Consider the following 19,791-nt stretch of genomic DNA (forward strand, 5'->3'; position numbering starts at 1 on the left):
GCTCCAGGTCCAAGAATAAATCAATAAATAATGGTGACACACACCGTGACAGAATGGTTTGAGAAAAGATTTGTCTTTTGTGGAGTTGTTTCACTTGTTTCTGTCTGTTGAGGATCTCGTGTTGCACAACATAAATAGTAGTCCTATGTTGTTTAAGTACTTGTCCAAAAAAAAAAGTTAATACCCCTTTTAGTCCCTGTAATATGAGTGAAATCCGGTTTTAGTCCCTGTAAAAAAAAAAGTTTAGATTCTGTCCCTGTAATTTTAGATTCTTCCACTTTTAGTCCCTCATTTAAACATGTCAGCAGAATCTGCTGACGTGTCATGCTGACTGTGTAATTTTAATATTTTTTTAATCCACTTGGAATTTATAATTATTTCCATTATTTAAAATTAAAAAACATAAATTAAAAAAGAAAAATGTCTCAAGAATACACTGTTGCCGTCATCTCTCTACTCCATTCTCTTCCTCGCCGTTGTCGCTTCCACCATCAATCCACAGTACACTGCTGCCGAAGTTTGAAAACAAGCAAAAAAGTCAAATCTGAAACTCATGGTAACACACGAGTGGACAAAGAATTCTGGGTTATAAATTCCTCTTTCTAATTCAATCACGCATCACAAATGAAATTGGAGTGGGGGTTTTTGGCTTCTGGAAATCTTGAAACGAAATTGGACTGGGGTTTTTGGCTTCTGGAAATCTTGAATTGAATTGAGTATTTGATAGTAAAGTTTGCTTCTTTAACTTCAACATCGAATTGGGTGAACGAAATTGTTAATGGGTAGGAACCAAAGTTTGATTTTGACAGCAACTTGGATGTGAAAATGAATGTGTGAACAACCTATATTAGTTACAAAGAGTAATGAAAGAGGTACAAAATGAATGGAACAAAGAAGAAATGTGAAAGATGAAGATGTAGTTTTTGATTTTAATCCCTTTTTCTGGGATTTGATGGGTTTGTTGTCTATGATGTTGCTTTTGTGGATTTGAAAGATATCCTTTATTTGTTGTTAGATCTGGGTTCAATTCTTACCTCCTTGATTTTTTTTTTGGCGTTGCTTAAATTCATTTCATCGAAATAGAGAGATAAAGAGCAGAGAAAAGAATGGGGACAAGATTTTGTTGCTAAAATTCTTTATGGGTTTGTGGTGCTTGTTGTTTTATGCGCCATTGTTGTTCTTGTTTTCATGCGCCATTACTGTTGTTGTTCCTTGATAAACATGAAGCTTGCTGCATGTTTTTTGTTCTTGTACCATGTGAAGAAGAAGAAGAAGAAGAAGAACGATGGAAGAAGAAGCTGGAAAACAAGGCATTTGATTTTTGTGGTGTTTTTAATTGTAATTTTAATTTGTTTTTATTTAATTTTTAAAATAAAACAAACAATTTAATGTGATTCCTTAAAAAAAAATTAAAAACTAAAAAAATTACACAGTCAGCTTGCCACATGTGCAGATTCTGCTGACGTGTTTTAATGAGGGACCAAAAGTGGAAGAATCTCAAATGACAGGGACAAAATCTAAACTTTTTTTTTTACAGGGACTAAAACCGGATTTCGCTCATATTACAGGGACCAAAATGGGTATTAACCCAAAAAAAAAAACACACACACAGTAACTAACTAAAATCTCTGATATAACAACCATACTAAAATTAAAAAACACATCATATTTTCCAACTTTGGGTTTTCAATTTTCACTGATTTGAAACCCCTCTTTTGAGAAATGAAACTGTGTCAAAGAGAGATTGAAAAACTACAGCTACACAATGCTGGTTATCTTGCTCAGAAACGTCTCGCTCGTGGTTTGAAACTCAACTATACTGAAGCTGTTGCTCTCATAGCAACACAGGTTTAGTTTCCTAATTCTCTTGTATTAATCAATTTTCCAACCTTGGTTTTCAAAACACTTTCTACAATTGAATTATAGATGATACTGATTGAATTTTGATGTATTTTTTTATATGCATGCATAGATTGTGGAATTTGTTCGTAATGGTGATAAGGCTGTTTCAGTGCTAATGTCTATCGGGAGAGAACTATTAGGAAGGTATAATTATGCTCTCATTTTCATCATCTCATTCTGTTTTGACTTTTGACCTTCCTTGATCAAAGTTTTGTATCTTAAATTGTTACTCTCTTGTATTGATTATAAACAAAAATACCTAAACTGACACTAATTAAGAAAATTATTCAAGTCAGAATGAATTGATTATTGAAATTAAAATCTATATTAGTTGAGGAGAATTTTATGAATAACACCATTAAGTAGGGTAAATTAGTTCAGATTTACTTAGATTTTGAATTACTAAATATAAAAGTTTTTGTTTAATAGGAGGGATTATCATTCATTGCTATAAAAAGCAGAGCTAATTTTTTTCTATAATAAAAACTAAGGGTTAGGGGATGGTGCCCCAGTCTAAGGCAGAGAAGACCTTCTGGCTCAAAGAGCACTTACAAAGGGATTTACATTTACCTCCCTTCGGAGGCACTAGTGAGGCTCAAACTTGGGACCTCCAAGTCCAAAACCTGTATTTTTACCACTAGATCGAACCTTTGGAAGTTTCCCTGTGTCTTAATTTGTCTTCATGTTTTAACAGGAGACAAGTTCTTTCAGCTGTTCCACATCTCTTGGAAACTGTTCAGGTACTTACTTTTATGAGATTGTTCAAAAAGTAGTCTCTCAAATGGCTTTATGCATGAAGTCAGCTCAGTTAACTTGTTACTATTGCAGTTTTTCCTTCTTTTGTACCAAAAACTGTTACAATTTTTTTTCTTTTTTATTTATGATTCAAAAAATACCTTTTTGATATTTTATTGGATATATTTTGGGTTCTTTTAGTTTTTTTTTATCACAATTCTTAATACATCAAAGGGATGCAGCACAATTTTTGTTGTGGTTTATCACAGTGCTCTTCAATCTTCCTCGACTTCCTGAATGCTAAGTTCATAGTTTTATAAAAAAAAATTGAATGTAGGTTGAAGCTACCTTTCATGATGGGACTAAGTTAATCACAGTTCATGACCCAATTGCTCGTGAAAATGGAAACCTTGTACTTGCACTATTTGGTTCTTTTCTTCCAGGTATGCCTTTATTTTGATATTAAAAATAGATGTTTTATTATGTATTTCTGCTGAGTGCTTCCATGTTTGAGCGTATGCTATTTGGTAACCACTCTTAATTGTGTCTTTGCTTAATTTAAATTTAAGACAATACAATTCTTATGTATTTATAGTAGCTGTTCATAATCAGCATTTTTCTGTTGTTTCTGTCAAAAGGTTTTGATAGATGGAAATTGTGTTTACAGTACCTTCACTTGATATCTTTACCGAGAACAATGAAGATAATGTCATTCCTGGTGAAATAAAAACTGAAGATAGAAGCCTGATTCTTAATGCTGGGAGGGAAGCAGTCTCTCTTAAAGTTGTAAACAACGGAGACAGGCCAGTTCAGGTATTTGCCCGCACATGTTGCACACCTAGCACCTTAGCATTTTCAATAGGTTTTTATGCTCTTTTTAAAAAAAAAATTGCATTGATTTTTTCAAAAAAAAAAAAAAAAAAAAAAAAATGCATTTATTACAGATTAAAAATGCTTGAAACATGCTCTAGTTACACATAGTACAAGTGTTTTTAAATGCAGTAAGATAAGTTGTGTACATATGAAATAACAAAGTGATGTCAATGAACGTCACTAAACCAGTACTGGTTTTCGTGAATTTGTTTTGTGATCAATTACGGATGATTTAAACTGTTTGTTGTCTGAATATTTGAATCTAAGAATGTGAATCTCATCCACACCTCTTTGTACCTGAATCAACTATCCTTGGATCATAGTTAATTCAGGAAATAGAATCTTTTGAGCTTTTGATGTCAAGTTTAATCTAGTTATAATTCTTGAATCTTGTCAAACATTAACATTAAAATTTACTGTCTCAAATATTCCAGCCAGTTGACTCCTTTCTAATTCTTAGTATTGTCAATAGAAAATAACTGAAACAATCATTTTATGATATTTCTGAAAATTTCCAGGTTGGAAGCCACTATCATTTTATTGAAGTAAATCCCTACTTAACCTTTGATAGAAGAAAAGCTTTTGGCAAGCGTCTTAATATAGCCTCTGGGACTACCACGCGCTTTGAGGTAGAATTCCATGCTTTTGTTAATTTACCACAGTAATTGTAATGTATAATTCATTAAATTTTTTGCACTATAATTATTTTTTTTATTCAGTGCCGGTCTCATGTGAGCAGGCTAGATGCAACCTTTGGTGAACTAATTCCTTTATTAGATTACAAACCATTAATCAAAAACCATTTACTCTTGATAGCCAGGGGAGAGTAAAAGTGTTATACTTGTAAGCATTGGTGGCAACAAAGTCATCCGAGGAGGTAACAACATTGTTGATGGTCCAGTTAACAATTCCAATTGCATAGCAGCCATGGAGGCTGTGAGAACAAGGGGATTTGGGCATAAGGAAGATGAAAATGCAAGGTTTGTGATTTGTTATTTAAGTTATTGTTATATAAATTTGTGTACATCTTTGCCAATTCCATGTCTGAGAAGATTTCTTACCTCAAATATGAAATTTCCTAGGGAAGGTATTACCGGAGAAGACTATTCATTGACTAAAGTAATTCCTCGAGAGGAATATGCTAACAAGTATGGCCCCACTATTGGCGACAAAATTCGTCTTGGTGACACTAACTTGTTTGCGGAAATTGAAAAAGATTTTGCTGCCTATGGTGATGAATGTGTTTTTGGAGGTGGGAAAGTCATAAGAGATGGAATGGGTCAGTCGTGTGGCCATTCACCTGATGGCTCCTTCGATACCGTTATAACAAATGCTGTGGTCGTTGATTATACTGGAATTTTCAAAGCAGATATTGGCATTAAAGATGGCCTTGTTGCCTCAATTGGAAAAGCAGGAAATCCAGATGTTATGAATGGTGTTAATATGATCATTGGGGTAGGTTCCTTTCTAGATATCTGAGACAATGAGTTGAATTCCTTATCATTATCTTGATACAGCTTATATGCGCAATTGTCCCAAATCTAGGCTAATACTGAAGTTATTGCTGGAGAGGGCTTAATTGTAACTGCTGGAGCTATAGATTGTCATGTACATTTTATATGCCCTCAATTAGTATATGAAGCCGTATCAAGTGGTGAGTTTCACAACTGAAAGCAATTTCTGCTGAAAGTGCTCACTATTATTTGCTTATGCTATATATATTTGTATGTATTGAAGGCTCGCGCTGTAGATTTTATCGAGTCCTTTTTTGCTTTTTTATATAGGGATCACAACATTAGTGGGAGGAGGAACAGGACCAGCAGATGGAACACGCGCTACAACTTGCACACCGGCACCAATTCAGATGCAAATGATGCTGCAATCAACAGATGACCTGCCTTTGAACTTCGGTTTTAGTGGAAAAGTTTGTTTTTTTCTTTTTTGTTTATATACAATGCTTGTTCTTTTTTTTTGTTCAGTTATTTTTCCTCATCTCTGCTCAATCTTGATTAAAACTTCCGTTCATTGTTTTAGGGGAATTGTGCCAAACCTGATGAATTACATGAAATAGTCAAGGCTGGAGCTATGGGACTGAAGCTGCATGAGGATTGGGGAACTACGCCAGCCGCAATAGACAGCTGTTTGACTGTTGCAGAGCAATATGATATCCAGGCACAATTTTATTCAATATTTTCACTTATTTACTTTTGTAATTTTGGTTTATTTTTGTTCTTAACTTATACTATACAACCACCACCACAACAACAAAGTTTCTCATCACACGAGATTGGATGAATGGGTCAAACAACACCATAATATTCAATCATAACTTGTGTCGAAAGACAAACCATTCAAGTCTAAATCCTTCTTAATGATTTGATCTATACTCTTCATAATCATATCATATACTCTTCATACTGGAATTTCTATTGGTGCCACTCCAACTTTCTCCTTAATGTATTCATTATAATCCCTTCTGGTTTTTTGTCCACTCATCTAATGTGATATTCCCATCTTTACAATGTTCTGTTTAATTTTTTATTACTAACTTGTACGGTAACAGGTTAACATACATACTGACACCTTAAATGAGTCTGGATTTGTGGAACATACAATTGCTGCATTTAAAGGAAGAACTATTCATACTTACCACAGGTATATGCTAACTTAGAAAAAAAATTAAACACAGGTCTGGCATGATTGCTATTTGATAATTAATTGATGTTCTAAAAAAAAACATCCATTTTAATGTTATTTGTAAATTTCGTTGTATAGAAGTATTGCTGTAGCGATAAGAAACTAATATATAACTTCTTGCTAGAACACTGGTTTCATCATTTATGACTCTGATCTTATCTGTAATATGTGAAATCTGAAATAGGTTAAACTCAAACCTTTGTTTTTCCCATAATAGGATACTCACTTGAGTCACTTCTATACATGTATATGCTCATACTCATCATATTGTATGCTCATATCTTGCGGCCCATCAGAATTGAACATTGGATGACTTTTTGGTTCTGTTTTCTGATCAAAGCTAGCTGGTTATTTACTATTCTCTATTACTTTCCTGGGCAGTGAAGGTGCAGGTGGCGGCCATGCTCCAGATATCATCAAAGTATGTGGTGTGAAGAATGTCCTACCCTCATCAACAAATCCTACGCGTCCTTTTACATCAAATACCATAGATGAGCATCTTGACATGTTGGTACGAAAAAAGAAGAAAGGAAAAAAACAGTCGTAAAATTATAATGTAGCTTAAATCATTTTGATTGTTATTTTTGACTTGATGATGTACAGATGGTCTGCCATCATCTTGATAAGAATTGTCCAGAAGATGTTGCATTTGCAGAATCAAGGATAAGAGCCGAGACAATTGCTGCTGAAGATATTTTGCATGATATGGGTGCAATTAGCATTATTGCTTCTGATTCACAGGCTATGGGTAGAATTGGAGAGGTCCATCCTTTACTCAAGTCACCCCATTTAAATTATACTCATTTATTATGAAATAAATAATTTTAGTGCTTGATAAATTCCAAAAAAGAAAAAAAGAATAGTGTGTGTCAGCAGCATTTCTCTCAATTTGTTTGAAGGTCTTTCTTGTCATTGTCTCATGTAGTCTTTGGAACAGCACCTCATATCTTACTGCTATTGATGTGACTATAGCTCTACAAAATTCCCATAATTTTCTTTTTGCTTTCACTTTCTCTTAAAAAATTTACAGTATACCCTTGAAAATTTATAATAGGTTTTGTATCCCCGAGGTTAAATTGTCGAATGATTTCTTTCTTAGGTCATAAGCAGAACTTGGCAAACTGCCAATAAGATGAAGTCACAAAGAGGACCACTTCAGCCTGATGATTCAGACAATGACAACTTTCGAATCAAACGTTATGTTGCAAAGTACACTATAAATCCTGCTATAGCGAATGGTTTGTCACGGTATATTGGTTCAGTTGAGGTATGCTGTTTGATTTTTCGTCCTTTGTCAATCCAAGCATGGTTTTTAGTGGATAACATATATAGTAAACAGGAAGTTCTTTTGATACTTCCCGTGAAAAAACATCGTTGTCAATGCTATCAGAACTTAACCACCTATGATCTGTAGCTTTTGCAAAATCATGGTGGCTCACCGTGATTTCGGCAAATCCACTATGATACCAAACATGCACTAAAGATACAAAGTGAATAATAAATAAAATTGTAGAAGGTTTACTGGCTTACCAAAAGTCAGACCTGATTTTCAGAAATCCAGCTTTCTCACTTCTGATATGTATTTATGTCCATAATTGGAAAAATTAGCAGTACAATTTATAAGTAGTGCTAATTAGACAATACTTATGAGTGGTCACTATTGAACTTTTAACTATCTGAAATCCTCATTGAGATGACAACTATCACTGGAAAGCTGTGCGTTTAAGTGGGATTTTTTTTCTTCATAATTTAACTGCAATTTTCTTATCAGATGACAACTATGAAGCTGATGCTCTTCTTTCTAATTTTATTTCTAGGTCAACCGCCTCATTTACGTTATACCTAGTCTTGCAGGTGGGAAAGTTAGCTGATCTTGTATTATGGAAACCGTCCTTTTTTGGAGCAAAACCAGAAATGGTGATCAAAGGTGGTGACATTGCATGGGCTAACATGGGTGATGCAAACGCTAGCATCCCAACACCTGAGCCGGTAAACGTTTTCTTATGTCTTGACATTAGACGTCAAACTTCGCATAGCTCATTAATTTTGTGTAAAATATAAAATTAACAAATTTAAACAAAATAAAATATGAAATTAAGAGATCCAACTATTCAAATGAAAGTTCTCATTAAGTAGATCAAATCTACAAAATTTTGTACAATTCAAAAATTTGATACTTCGTATTTCACTATATCTGATATGATATCTAAATTCAAGTAAATGACTGTTGTGAAGTCGCATCCCTACAAAGCATATGTAGGCTAAATTTGACACACACTTATGTGATGTGAGATAGAGCGCAGCATGGAAAGTGTATATGCAACCAGTCTTCCTAGAGGTGTTTAACTTTAATCAGAAATGCTTCAACTAAACTGGGAAACCTGATTTTGCAGGTGATTATGAGACCTATGTTCGGAGCATTTGGCAAGGCTGGTCGCGCAAACTCTATTGCTTTTGTGAGCAAGGTATGCAACCTTTTCTTTCTCCTTCTCTTTCACATACGCACTCCACGCACACACATAAACCAATACAGATTCACTTCACACATCATTGCTCTGTCACAAACAGGCAGCTTTGGACAACGGTGTAAAAGCTTTATATGGACTTGACAAGAGGGTGGAAGCCGTGGACAATGTGAGGAAGCTCACCAAATTAGACATGAAACTGAATGACGCCCTTCCAGAAATCACTGTGGACCCAGAGACATACACTGTCACCGCAGATGGAGAGGTTCTAACCTGCGCTGCAGCCACCACTGTTCCTCTTTCTCGAAATTACTTCCTCTTCTAAGCTCGAATTCTCTTCTGCACTGTTAAATTAGAACTGGATGCCCTTGTCCAGCAAAAAACCGTAAGAGCCATTAATGCCTTAGAGCAATGTTATTTGGACATAGAACACCGATATTGTATGTCGACACCGTACACAATAATACATACTTGAGTTAGTGTCTTATGGGTCCGAAAAAATTGTGACCTAAGGATAGAGAAAAGGCCAAAACAGTATGTTGGAAGTCCTAATAGTTTATACAGTTTCCGGTGTCAACTTTTGCGGCGTCAAAAAATCATTTCCCGGTGCCGTATACATCAGTGCTGGATCATCTCACGTTGGAAAATTTGAGGATGAATCTACATTTTTCAATCTATTTATCCTCATTTCTTAATACATGCATTCTCTCTTAACATGTTAGTTGAGGGGTTAAGATTTAACATGGAAAAAAAACGAGCATGATTATGCGAGAGCAATTAAAAAAATTAGCAATTGGAACATTTGTCGTGATAATGATTCATGGCGAGACAGTCATGTTGAACTCCTAGAAGGGAGTTAGATTAATTTGGATTTAGTGAGAGCATGAATCAATCAAATCATTTGACAGTTTGGTTATTTGAAGCAACGATTTAGTCAAAAAAAAGTAAAATAAATCAATCAATCAAAAAAAGTGTAAAATAAATCATAAAAGTATCGAAGCACAAGGGAATTTATGTATGTCGTTGATAGTAACAATAATTAAAATCGATACATGCTTCTATCCAAAAAAAAAAAAAAATCGATACATATTTACTTTTTTTATATCAAACGGAGCTAAAAACCCGATACATGCTTAATTAGATAGTTCCTTAAAATAATGCTTAATCAGATAGCAAACAATTTTTTTTTTTTGACAGAAGATACCAAAATTTTTAAGTGTACTTATGGGAATACACTGGATAAACATCTTTTATACAGTATTACATTGTTATAATTTATTTTTAAACACTATAAATATCTACTTAATAAAAAATTTATACAAATTACATTTACTTGATAAAGTTAACCAACAACCATACACATCCAATTAATGTCCGATCACGTGCATAGAACAGGTCCCAGTTTGAAAGGGTTATAGAACCATCAGTCATTTTCCTCGTTTGAATATTGTTATAGTACCGTGCGGCATTTGTGAAATTCTGATATCACGTAACAAATTACATTTACCCACCACTTGTATTAAACACCATTATTGAGATGTGTGTCTAGACTGCAACCCTAACCATTCGAGAAATGGCAGGATAGTACCATGACAGACATGGCCAGGCATTAAAATCTGTAATCATACTATATATGTTCTCTGGGTGAACTTTAACTACTAAATTAAGTAATCCTCATACTACAGTCAAGAAAAATCGCATAAAACATTCTCAATTGCTGCAAATGTCACACAGTAACATAGCAAAAACGGGTGGTATTTCGAGGGATACATCAAAATGTATAAATTTTATGAATTGCTCGATGCTTTACACCTCAGCGCAAACCAACCCCATCTCCCGGCCATACAAACAAACAGTTATTAGCAATCCCACGGCAGTTGTCAAAATTCTTCAATCATTGGCTAAAGCCAGCTAGCATCAACTTGATCCCAATTTTAAGTTGACGAGAACCATGTCCATCATAGCAAGATGGAAAACAGATAAATAGAAACAAATATCATTCTACCATATGATCCAATGACAAACATATTGTACCGGAAAAAAATGTCAAACATAAGATCTATTATGCCCCAAATAAAATGTCTAAAAGCCTACCATCAGAAAAATAATGCATAATGCACTGGAGCTGCTGTAGATGCCTGCCCCTCCAATCAGCAACATGAAGTGGTAAAAATAAGAAAAACAATATAGTAACCATTTAATAATTTTCAAAAGGTCCGATCCTTCAAGTACAAACTCTTGAACAGCTTCTCGCTACTGTCATCCAAATGATTCCACTTAATTTGACAACCATTAATTTTTTATGATTTAATAAAATAAGATCCAGTTCAAGACTCCATATTCCAAAACTAACCAAAAAATGATGTTTACAACATTTTAGACTAATAAGTAATAAGCACTTTTGAACTTTATTTGCCATGATGAAATTTTCAACATCTGGCTAAACTACTCACCTAAGTTGAAGTTACTACGTGATGATGCATGTTTGTCAGCGCCTAACCCCAAAAACTGGGTTACAGTAGTTGGAGCCAGAAGAAGGGGGATAAAAAGTTTCAATGGTTAATTAAATCCAGACCGAGGTCAAATTTTTCTACTAGCCCAGTCAAAACCTGACGACCATTTTAGTGAAGAGGAGACTTCTTCCATGAGTTACAACTGAATCATTTAATTAACTTTCAATTTAACAAGCCATTTAAAGTTATAAAGAAACAATAAAACTGAAATGTTGTAATCCACCAAACATCACTAAAACATCATTCCAAGAAATAAGAATAAACTATACAATGAATCACTAGAAGATGCACAACAGAGATAAATAAATGGTTCAGATCTTAGAATATTGGGTAGTTGTTAGAACTGCTGAGATGTATTATAACAAACTAAGGTTTGGATGGTACCTCTAGAGAGCCTGATGGAACAAAGTTCCATATATTCCCAGGGTATACAGGTAACATCCTCAACCTGCTAGCTTTGATACTGCAATGACATCCACACACAAATGTCATGAAAGAGTATTCAAACTTGTGAAAATTTAAATCCTTATATACGAAAATATACTAAAATAATATATTTTATTTAATGAGGAAGGAGATAACAAAACAAAGGAAAATCACATTCCCATTTCATTTCATTTAATTTGATGCTTTAGTCCTCATAAATTAAAGCTACAGCCAAAAAAAACCAATTTGTAAACAATGAAACCCGGAACCATTCCTATTCAATTGTAATAAATTTTTGCGCCAAAAGAATACATGAAATTCTTCCAAATTCATCCACTTTGCTCACTAAAATTTGAGAAACTTCAAAATTAAAAGACAGCAAAATAAATAAATTACTAATAAAGTTCCTTTCTAAGCAAGATATTTCCTTGAAACAATAGTCATTTGTACTTAACATTGAAGTTTCAGCAATTGAAATCCAAAACAAGCAACAGTTGGTTCTAAATATGCTGACGTCTAAAATATATAACCCATAGTCATGACATTAAAATCAAATGGAAAAGTATGACACACTAAGAATTTGTGGTAGCAGCAGCACACGCGCAAAAACACAAATATCAAATATAAGACCATTATTCTAGTGTGCATCTTCTAGTTGCAAGAGAGATAAACACTAAGACATCATTTATCAAGTCAAACTGACAAAGTTCAATTCTCATTCCTTGATATCTAAGATACATAAGGAGTTCATTACCTTCGATGTGAAAAATTAGTGTCATTTTCTTCAACAAAATGGACAGAATGCACTCTTCCACATCACACGAACTTGCTCTTGCAAACAGAATATGAACATTAAAAAATAACCAAAGAACTAACCGATAGATGCAAAAGAATCCATACTGCTTGAACTCAACCAGATTTAAATTGTTTACAGTAGGCCAATGAAAATATGTTACATACAAGTTTCGGCATACATGAACTATTCCTATTTTAAGAAGGCAATTCTGCCACACCTTATGCTGCCAGCTGTGTCCCGTGGACATTTCTATATGGCGATCAACAATGAAGGTTAACCTGAAATAAATCTGTCTCCCAGAAGGTAAAGAATACATATCTCAACCCAAACTAAAAACAGGTGCCTGATAAAAAACAGCACAAGCTATCGAGTAACAATGTTTGGAACATCCATTCAGTGCCTACTCACACCTCAAGCATGCAAACATTCAACAACGAGTTAAAATGACACTATCAAGACCAAAACTTTAGATAGCATCACTGTTAGCCAAAAATACTACCAGTTCCTGATTCCCTCTGCTGCAACTCCTTGTGGTGCTTCCTCTCTAACGGATGTGGACTCTTCATTATTCTTTGCATTCTCCTAATGCAATTGAAAAGCATATATAAGAATCAAACAAGCAAGTAAAATTGTAAAGGCATTTGCCAAAGTAATATCTTGTTAAGTCACCTTTCTTTATCATGTTGAGCGGGAAATGTAGGCATGAATTCTTTAGATTTAGGAAGGGGAACTTCACGAAACCACGCATGGTTGAGAGCATCTTCAGCAGTGATCCTCTTTGAACAAAATAACAACGGCTCGTATTCTTAATAAGCACTAAAATAAATGTGTAATTACAAAATCAAAGCAGCAGATATGATGTACCTTTTCAGGGTCATAAGTGAGAAGCTTGCTCAACAAATCAAATCCAGAATCAGAAAGAACAGGGGATCCAGTGAAAGATGTTGCAGGAAACTTTTTACGCAGGAGATTATACCTGAAAGGAACATTCGTGTGGTTAATACACAATAGAAAAGTCTTGTAAACATAAGTCACCAGGGGAGGCCAGATAGCCAGACCAGAACCACACAGAGTTGAAGCCTGGAAACAGTGGCAAAATGTAAGAACAGAGGAACCAAAAATCAATGTCTTGCATAAAAGAAATCACAATTACTTACTGCTGCTTGACATAATTGACCTTGACTAGAGGTAATTTTGAGAAGCCGGGCCAAATTGTTTCATTTGGGGTGCCGAGAATTCTGAAAATCTGCATGTATATAAAATAATAATTGTTAATGAGCCTAAGCCAAGTTTGGCACCAAAAGTTGAAAGGCCAGAGTAGTGAGAGTGAGTCCTTAACAACTACAAGACTGAGCATTAAAATATACCTTGTTAAGTTGATCAAATTCATTCCTCCCATTAAATAACGGTTCCTTGGACAGAAGTTCAGCCATTATACAACCCAGGGACCACATGTCAATGGCTGTTGAATACTCCTTTGTCCCCAAAAGAAGTTCAGGAGCCCTAAGAAACAACCATGAATCAGATGATTTCTTTACTTGCAAGAGAATGCAATCAGCGACATGATAAAATGCAAGGTAAACTAAGGTCAAATGTCACTAATAAAGGCATTACTACAATAACAACAGACTTTCGATGTATTTATCATTTAAATGTAACAATTGCAATATTACATAGCCTTTTTTTAACTAGTTTTAAAAAGGATGGAAAAGTATACACGTGACGGGGAAGGGAAAGAAGTATGTTTATTTGCCTTAATAAAGATGGGATCTCAAAAAAACGAGGCTAGGTCACTAAGTTACAGCAAGCTTGCAATACTGCTCCAAAAATATTCTAGTAGAATAATAGCAAAGAAATGTTTAAAAAAACATGGAAAGTATACATGGGATGATGAAAGGAAAGAAGTCTGTTTATTTGCCTTAAAAAAGACGGGATCGCCAAAAAATGAGGTTGGGTCACTTACAGCAAGCTTGCAATACTACTACAAAAATAATCTTGTATAATAATAGCATATTAAGATCTAGTTCTATAGCAATGCATGACTGCATGATGACAACATAGTTTTCAAATTCGCAACAGATATAGCCAAGAATATAATCCAAATTTCAAATTAATCAATGGTGTTAATAAACAGAAACAAGTGGCTTATTTAACTTAAACATCACTCACCTGTACCAAAGAGTAACCACCAATGATGTATACGGTTTCAATGGACTCCCATACTGACGAGCTAATCCAAAATCGCAGATTTTTAACTCACCTCTATTATTCAGAAGCAGGTTTGAAGTCTTCAAATCCCTATGAATCACCCAGTTGTCATGAAGATACTTCACACCTTCTAACAGCTGGAGCATTAAGCATTTTACTTCACTCTGGCTAAATGGCTGTTTTATTGCCTCCATTAGTCCTTTAAGATCGTGTTCCATGTATTCCATAACCATAAAAATACTATCAAGGCTACTACCTACCACTACTTCCTTAACATCAACTATGAATGGATGGTGAAAAGAAAGAAGTATGTTGATTTCCCTCAGAGAAGTCAGTGGAAACCCTTCTTTTTCCTTCTCCATCTTCACCTTTTTCAGAGCCACTATTTCGCCAGTCTTCTTGTCTTTGGCCCTATATACAACACCATATGTTCCTTCATTGATCTTGTTCAGTCTCTCAAACTCATCAACACTTCTACAACCATGAAGCATGTTGACAACTCTGTGTGGTGGAGTCGGAGGTTCCATACTTTCCCTGCAATCATCTTCACTTTCAGAACCATTATTTGAGTGACTACCACTTGTGTCACTTTTGCAAACTCCACCATCAATCTCCATGTTGTTATTCTTCTCTCCCTCCATACCAGGATGATCATCTTCACCGGAGTATCTCCCAGTGCTACCTCTTTCTTCCGATTCAGATGATTTGGCTCTAGCCCTATCAAAACCTTCAATTTTATCCTCGGGTCTCAACATCTTGTTTCTTACTCTCGTACCTGATCCAGGAGATAACCTCCTCCTTTTAAGGAGTTCCTTCTCATCAATGATTTCACCTTCATCGTCAGGAGAGTCGTCTCTGGATGCCCATCTTGAAGATGATATATTACGAGTAGGAACATAATCTTCAACTTTTGGCTGCTCAGCTACCCGCCCATTAACCAACCCCTGCTCTGACAACATTGAATGCAAACCTATAGGAGTCTCGGCATCTTGAACTGACTCGGACACCATAGAAGGATCCATTGCTGTCGGCAACTTGGGATTCTCAAGAGAATGAACTTCAACTCCATTGTAATTAACAGTAGGCGACTCACGAAATGCTCTTGGTAATGGTGGTGTTGGAGGAAGAGCAGTCACGGTTGTGACAACCTTCAGATTGGATAAATTATTCACTTTGCTCTCCTCTTGATCCCATACTATCGGCGAAAATTTTCTTTTCCTCTCTAATGGCGTCTGACTCTCGTTTTCTTTGCCCGTGGCAACCTCATGGCGTTTCAACACTGATTCCGGTTCAACACCATAATCAAACTCTTTCCCCGTCACAACCTCGTGGCGTTTCACCAATGACTCTAATTCAACACCATCATCCGACCCACTCTCACTAGAAAGCTCGCCCGGCTCTCTATCCATAATCTTAACAGAAAACTCACATCTTCTTGGACCAGGCACACCACTACGACCACCACTGCTACCAGAGTCACTCCTACTCGAAGATGACCGGTAACTTCCATTCGAAACTTCTTTCCGTCTCTGAATAATCCTATCCCTTGCATCCCTACTTCGACCCTTACCATTTCTAATATCATGATACACATTATTATTAAAACCACGCCTTGAAATACCGAAATCAGAATTACTGTTCCTGAATTCATGATCGCGATTATCTCCATGTCTACCTGTCGTCATAGATATATCTGAAATGCTAAATTTTAATTGGAAAACCCTAATCTCAATTGCGATTAAGGAATAATTCCGTTTCTAGAACCCTAAATTAAATTCCACCAAACAATGAATTCTAGTGAATTTTGCGATTGAAGAACAAAAAGTGCATAAATCAAGTAAAACCCTCCCTATGAATGCAATTCGAGCTAAAAAGAAAAGGAATGAAAATCTAAAATTGGCGGGATGAAAATTGAAACCCTGGAAATTTAGAGGAGAGAGTGTGAAATACGTGAACCGTTGGAATTGGGATTGGGCGAGGAATCACGATGTTGAAGCAGAGCGGGGAATATTTGATGACAATAAAGATTAGCGTCCAAAGATTATCATCGGGGACGAGTTGGTGAGAAATATCGACTCTCGTCCAATTCAGTGTAAAAACTAAAAAATAATGAGTAATACCTCAAATTCGTCCTTGAATTATCAGCAATCCATCAAATTCGTCCCTGAATTTATCGAAATATCTATTTAGTCCCTGAATTTTACAGACGTCCATCAAATCAGTCCCTCCGTCCAAAAGCACCGTTAGTGGTGATGACATGTCCCCTTGCATGTTGTGTTGTCCTGTACACGTGTCAACAAGGCAGCCACGTGTACAGGGACGAAATTGATGGAAATGGAGAAAATTCGAGATTTAACTTTTGAGGGTAATTTTTCATGTGTTTCCAATTATACCTCTCTATTACCATTGTCTTTCATCCTCACATTTTTTTCACTCAGAAGCATCAAACCAGTCCCTAATCTTTCACCTTCCCGCCTAAACCGTCACCCTCTTCACTTCTCCAAAATCGTCATCATCACCAGCGATCAACCTTGGAAAAGATTCGGTCTTGAAGTCAGATTCCGTGGATTGTCAAGGTAACGCCATTGAACTTCGTTTTCCATTCACTTCTGTTCGTTTCTCCCTTTTGTCCGTTTTTTGTGAATATCGGTTTTAGTTTTAGGCATTATTTTTGCGACTTTTAACTTCATATCATGTTTCGTTGATGTTTGTTTGTGACTGTTGTGTGTTTGATTGCGTTTTTTAATTAGTAATTTTAGGGTTTTTTGGTAGAAACATAATAATTTAATGTATTAATGTTTGGTTACTAAAAATGAAGAACATTATATTAGTATTGAACGAAATCACGTCCTGATTTAAACATTTTATAAAAAGGGTTTTTTGAGGTTGGTATTGAAGTGTGATGTTGGCCAAATTCGTAGGATGGAAGACTGTATTACGGTAATCCTGCATCACCGTGGTTGTTTAGAGCGAGATCAATATCGGAGGCTGCAATGTATGTCTTTTTATAATCAAAGTGTCTGTCTTTTACTTTTTACTTTATTCAGCAAATGTATGCCCAAGGATCAAAGTGGTATCTGGTGTGAAAATTCAAGGACCTGTTTGATGGTAATTTCACTAATTTGAGGATCGATATGATGGATATGCATATAATTCAGGGACCATTTTGATTGAAACTGTTTTTATATCAGCATTTTGTTAACTTCTTTTCTACCAGTAGAAATTAGCTTCAAAACTGTCTTACTGTCTGTTTTTATATCAGCATTTTGTTAACTTCTTTTCTACCAATAGAAGTTAGCTTCAAAACTGTCTGTTTTTATATCAGCATTTTGTTAACTTCTTTTCTACCAGTAGAAGTTAGCTTGTTAACTTCTTTTCTACCAGTAGAAATTAGCTTCAAACAATGACCAATGATTTTTTAATTTCGAATTGAATCAACAAAATTAGGGTTTTATGTTTTTGAATTGGGGAAGAACACCTACTCAATTCATGGAAGAATTTTGGAGGATTTTGAACTCTAGGTGACAAATAATAACATTAGGGTTTCATATTTATGTATTTGGGGAAGAAAGAGCCGTTAATTTGGAAGTGGAGAAAGAGCCGTTATTGAGTACAAGGAGAAAGAGCCGTTGCCAATTTTCTGAAAATCCATCAATTTGGTCCTTGGAAATTTTCTGAAAATCCATCAATTTGGTCCTTGGAAATTTTCTGTAAATCAATCAATTTGGTCCCTGCTTGCGTGGCATCTGACGTGGCAATCCTTGTAAAAGGTTAATGTTACACGTCACCTCCGTTAACAGACCAACTTAACGAAGGGACTGATTTGATTGACATTTTGTAAATTCAGGGACTAAATAGATATTTCGATAAATTCAGGGACGAATTTGATGGATTGCTGATAATTCAAGGACGAATTTGAGGTATTATGTAACGCCCTCCTTTTATTTAATTATTTTTATTAAGTTAGAATCTATTTATGTGATTTATTTATATATATGAGGTGTTAGTATTTTATTATATGACATTATTCCATTATTTATTAGAATACGAGAATTATTAGTGTAAGTAGAATTGGAGGTTAGAATAGAAAGAAGAATAAGTTATTGGGCCTAAATAGATTTAGGAAGAGTGATTAGTATTATAAATAAGGAAGCTTAGGTTAGAAAGAGTTTTTACGTTAAACCGCTTTTTGGAGAAAGAGGAGAACTCAGAGAGAGAGAACCCTAGGAACGAAGAACGCTGCTTTTGATTTCAGAAAAACAATCTAAGGTAAGGGTGAGACTATCTTTCACTAATATTATGTCTGTAGATCATTAGATTGCATCTAACATGTTTTAGGATGAGTTTATGAGATTATGAAAAATTAGGGTTTGAATGAGAATTGATGATTAGGTGATGAAAAACCGTTGAATTTATGTAAAGGGGGAGTCTTAATTCATCATAAGGGTTGTTTGAACATGTGGGTAGTGAAGGATCTTTGCTTGCTTTCATGATCTTTTCATGAATTTATGTTGTGATGTCCATTAATTTTGAAAATTAAAACTATTATGATGTGTATTTTGAATTTTGAGAAAGCAAGTTTTTTGTTGCATTTGGTTTTCTTGGTTTGAATTTACTTTCCAACAATTCACTTCGGTTTCGTTTTTCAGATTTTAATTTGAATGTGAAATTCTGTCATTATGTGTGCATCATGTGTATGTATATATGCTGCGATTCATGAATTTGCCGTATGTGTTTCGATCCCAATTTTGTGATCATAATAAATTGCAATGGTTTTCACTAATATGGTTTTTGGTATAATTTCATATTATATTATGTTATGAGTTCCACACCGTATTTTATAGCCTTTTGGTTTTTCGGTTCATAGATGCAATGCTAATTTGTTTATGATTCTATGCGCACTTCTATGTTCGCTAGTTTTGGATTATTATTATAAATTTAATTTCGAGACAGTATAAGATGTTGCCTTCTAAATTTAAATTCAATTAGTCTTGTTTCAAAATGTTTTTATACTAATTAGCATCTTTAACTTTCTCGTTAATTGACTCACGGTATCATACTATTATTTTGTGAAAGAATTCTAGTCCTAATTTTACCATATATTTTTCATAATCTTTCTTGATTGTGTAAATAATTTATATGAATTATTTGACTAAGTGTAATTTATGAATTATTT

At 34.8% G+C, this 19,791-nt stretch overlaps 2 protein-coding genes and 1 long non-coding RNA gene across 6 annotated transcripts; 1 reads left to right on the forward strand and 2 right to left on the reverse strand.

Annotated features, from left to right (window-relative positions):
- Positions 1-1,590: 1,590 nt before the first annotated feature.
- On the forward strand, positions 1,591-9,108 carry URE (urease). 2 transcript variants are annotated; one of them, XR_015032187.1, is made up of 18 exons: positions 1,591-1,848; positions 1,973-2,046; positions 2,597-2,642; positions 2,975-3,080; positions 3,305-3,450; positions 4,029-4,139; positions 4,327-4,490; positions 4,593-4,965; positions 5,056-5,164; positions 5,295-5,434; positions 5,545-5,682; positions 6,074-6,165; positions 6,589-6,718; positions 6,811-6,969; positions 7,307-7,474; positions 8,054-8,196; positions 8,601-8,672; positions 8,776-9,108. XR_015032187.1 is itself a non-coding variant. In XM_085754671.1 (18 exons), exons 1-18 carry the CDS (start codon positions 1,723-1,725, stop codon positions 8,995-8,997), a joined length of 2,511 nt encoding a protein of 836 aa, XP_085610797.1. In that variant the 5' UTR covers positions 1,591-1,722; the 3' UTR covers positions 8,998-9,108. The 2 variants fall into 2 exon arrangements, 1 of the variants encoding a protein (XP_085610797.1); XM_085754671.1 differs by having other exon boundaries at positions 8,062-8,196.
- A 1,259-nt stretch (positions 9,109-10,367) lies between these two features.
- Positions 10,368-10,886, reverse strand: LOC146940906 (uncharacterized). Its single transcript, XR_015032190.1, has 2 exons — positions 10,767-10,886; positions 10,368-10,593 (listed from the first exon to the last, which is right to left on the reverse strand). It is a non-coding gene; the product is annotated as an uncharacterized LOC146940906 (long non-coding RNA).
- A 434-nt stretch (positions 10,887-11,320) lies between these two features.
- Positions 11,321-16,678, reverse strand: LOC146940907 (cyclin-dependent kinase G-2-like). 3 transcript variants are annotated; one of them, XR_015032189.1, is made up of 9 exons: positions 14,577-16,678; positions 13,775-13,910; positions 13,565-13,653; positions 13,466-13,487; positions 13,272-13,383; positions 13,077-13,183; positions 12,625-12,989; positions 12,366-12,442; positions 11,551-11,648 (listed from the first exon to the last, which is right to left on the reverse strand). XR_015032189.1 is itself a non-coding variant. In XM_085754673.1 (8 exons), exons 1-7 carry the CDS (start codon positions 16,298-16,300, stop codon positions 12,396-12,398), a joined length of 2,298 nt encoding a protein of 765 aa, XP_085610799.1. In that variant the 5' UTR covers positions 16,301-16,678; the 3' UTR covers positions 11,321-11,648; positions 12,366-12,395. The 3 variants fall into 3 exon arrangements, 1 of the variants encoding a protein (XP_085610799.1); XM_085754673.1 differs by lacking the exon at positions 13,466-13,487 and having other exon boundaries at positions 11,321-11,648; positions 12,907-12,989; XR_015032188.1 differs by lacking the exons at positions 11,551-11,648; positions 12,366-12,442 and having other exon boundaries at positions 12,493-12,989.
- Between the last annotated feature and the right edge of the window lie 3,113 nt (positions 16,679-19,791).

Source organism: Medicago sativa, chromosome 3, assembly GCF_051527215.1.
Source record: "Medicago sativa cultivar Bolivia chromosome 3, Bolivia_mono, whole genome shotgun sequence".
NCBI classification, from domain to species: domain Eukaryota; kingdom Viridiplantae; phylum Streptophyta; class Magnoliopsida; order Fabales; family Fabaceae; genus Medicago; species Medicago sativa.

Excerpts from the sequence above, each read along its gene's own strand:
- URE (XM_085754671.1), top strand. The coding sequence starts at position 1,723 with ATGAAACTGTGTCAAAGAGAGATTGAAAAACTACAGCTACACAATGCT. Across the intron at positions 4,140-4,326 it reads GGACTACCACGCGCTTTGAG|CCAGGGGAGAGTAAAAGTGT; the intron begins GTAGAATTCCAT and ends TACTCTTGATAG. Across the intron at positions 4,966-5,055 it reads GTGTTAATATGATCATTGGG|GCTAATACTGAAGTTATTGC; the intron begins GTAGGTTCCTTT and ends TCCCAAATCTAG.
- LOC146940907 (XM_085754673.1), bottom strand. The coding sequence starts at position 16,300 with ATGACGACAGGTAGACATGGAGATAATCGCGATCATGAATTCAGGAAC. Across the intron at positions 13,384-13,564 it reads GTCAATTATGTCAAGCAGCA|GTATAATCTCCTGCGTAAAA; the intron begins GTAAGTAATTGT and ends TGTTCCTTTCAG. Across the intron at positions 12,990-13,076 it reads GCTCAACATGATAAAGAAAG|GAGAATGCAAAGAATAATGA; the intron begins GTGACTTAACAA and ends CAATTGCATTAG.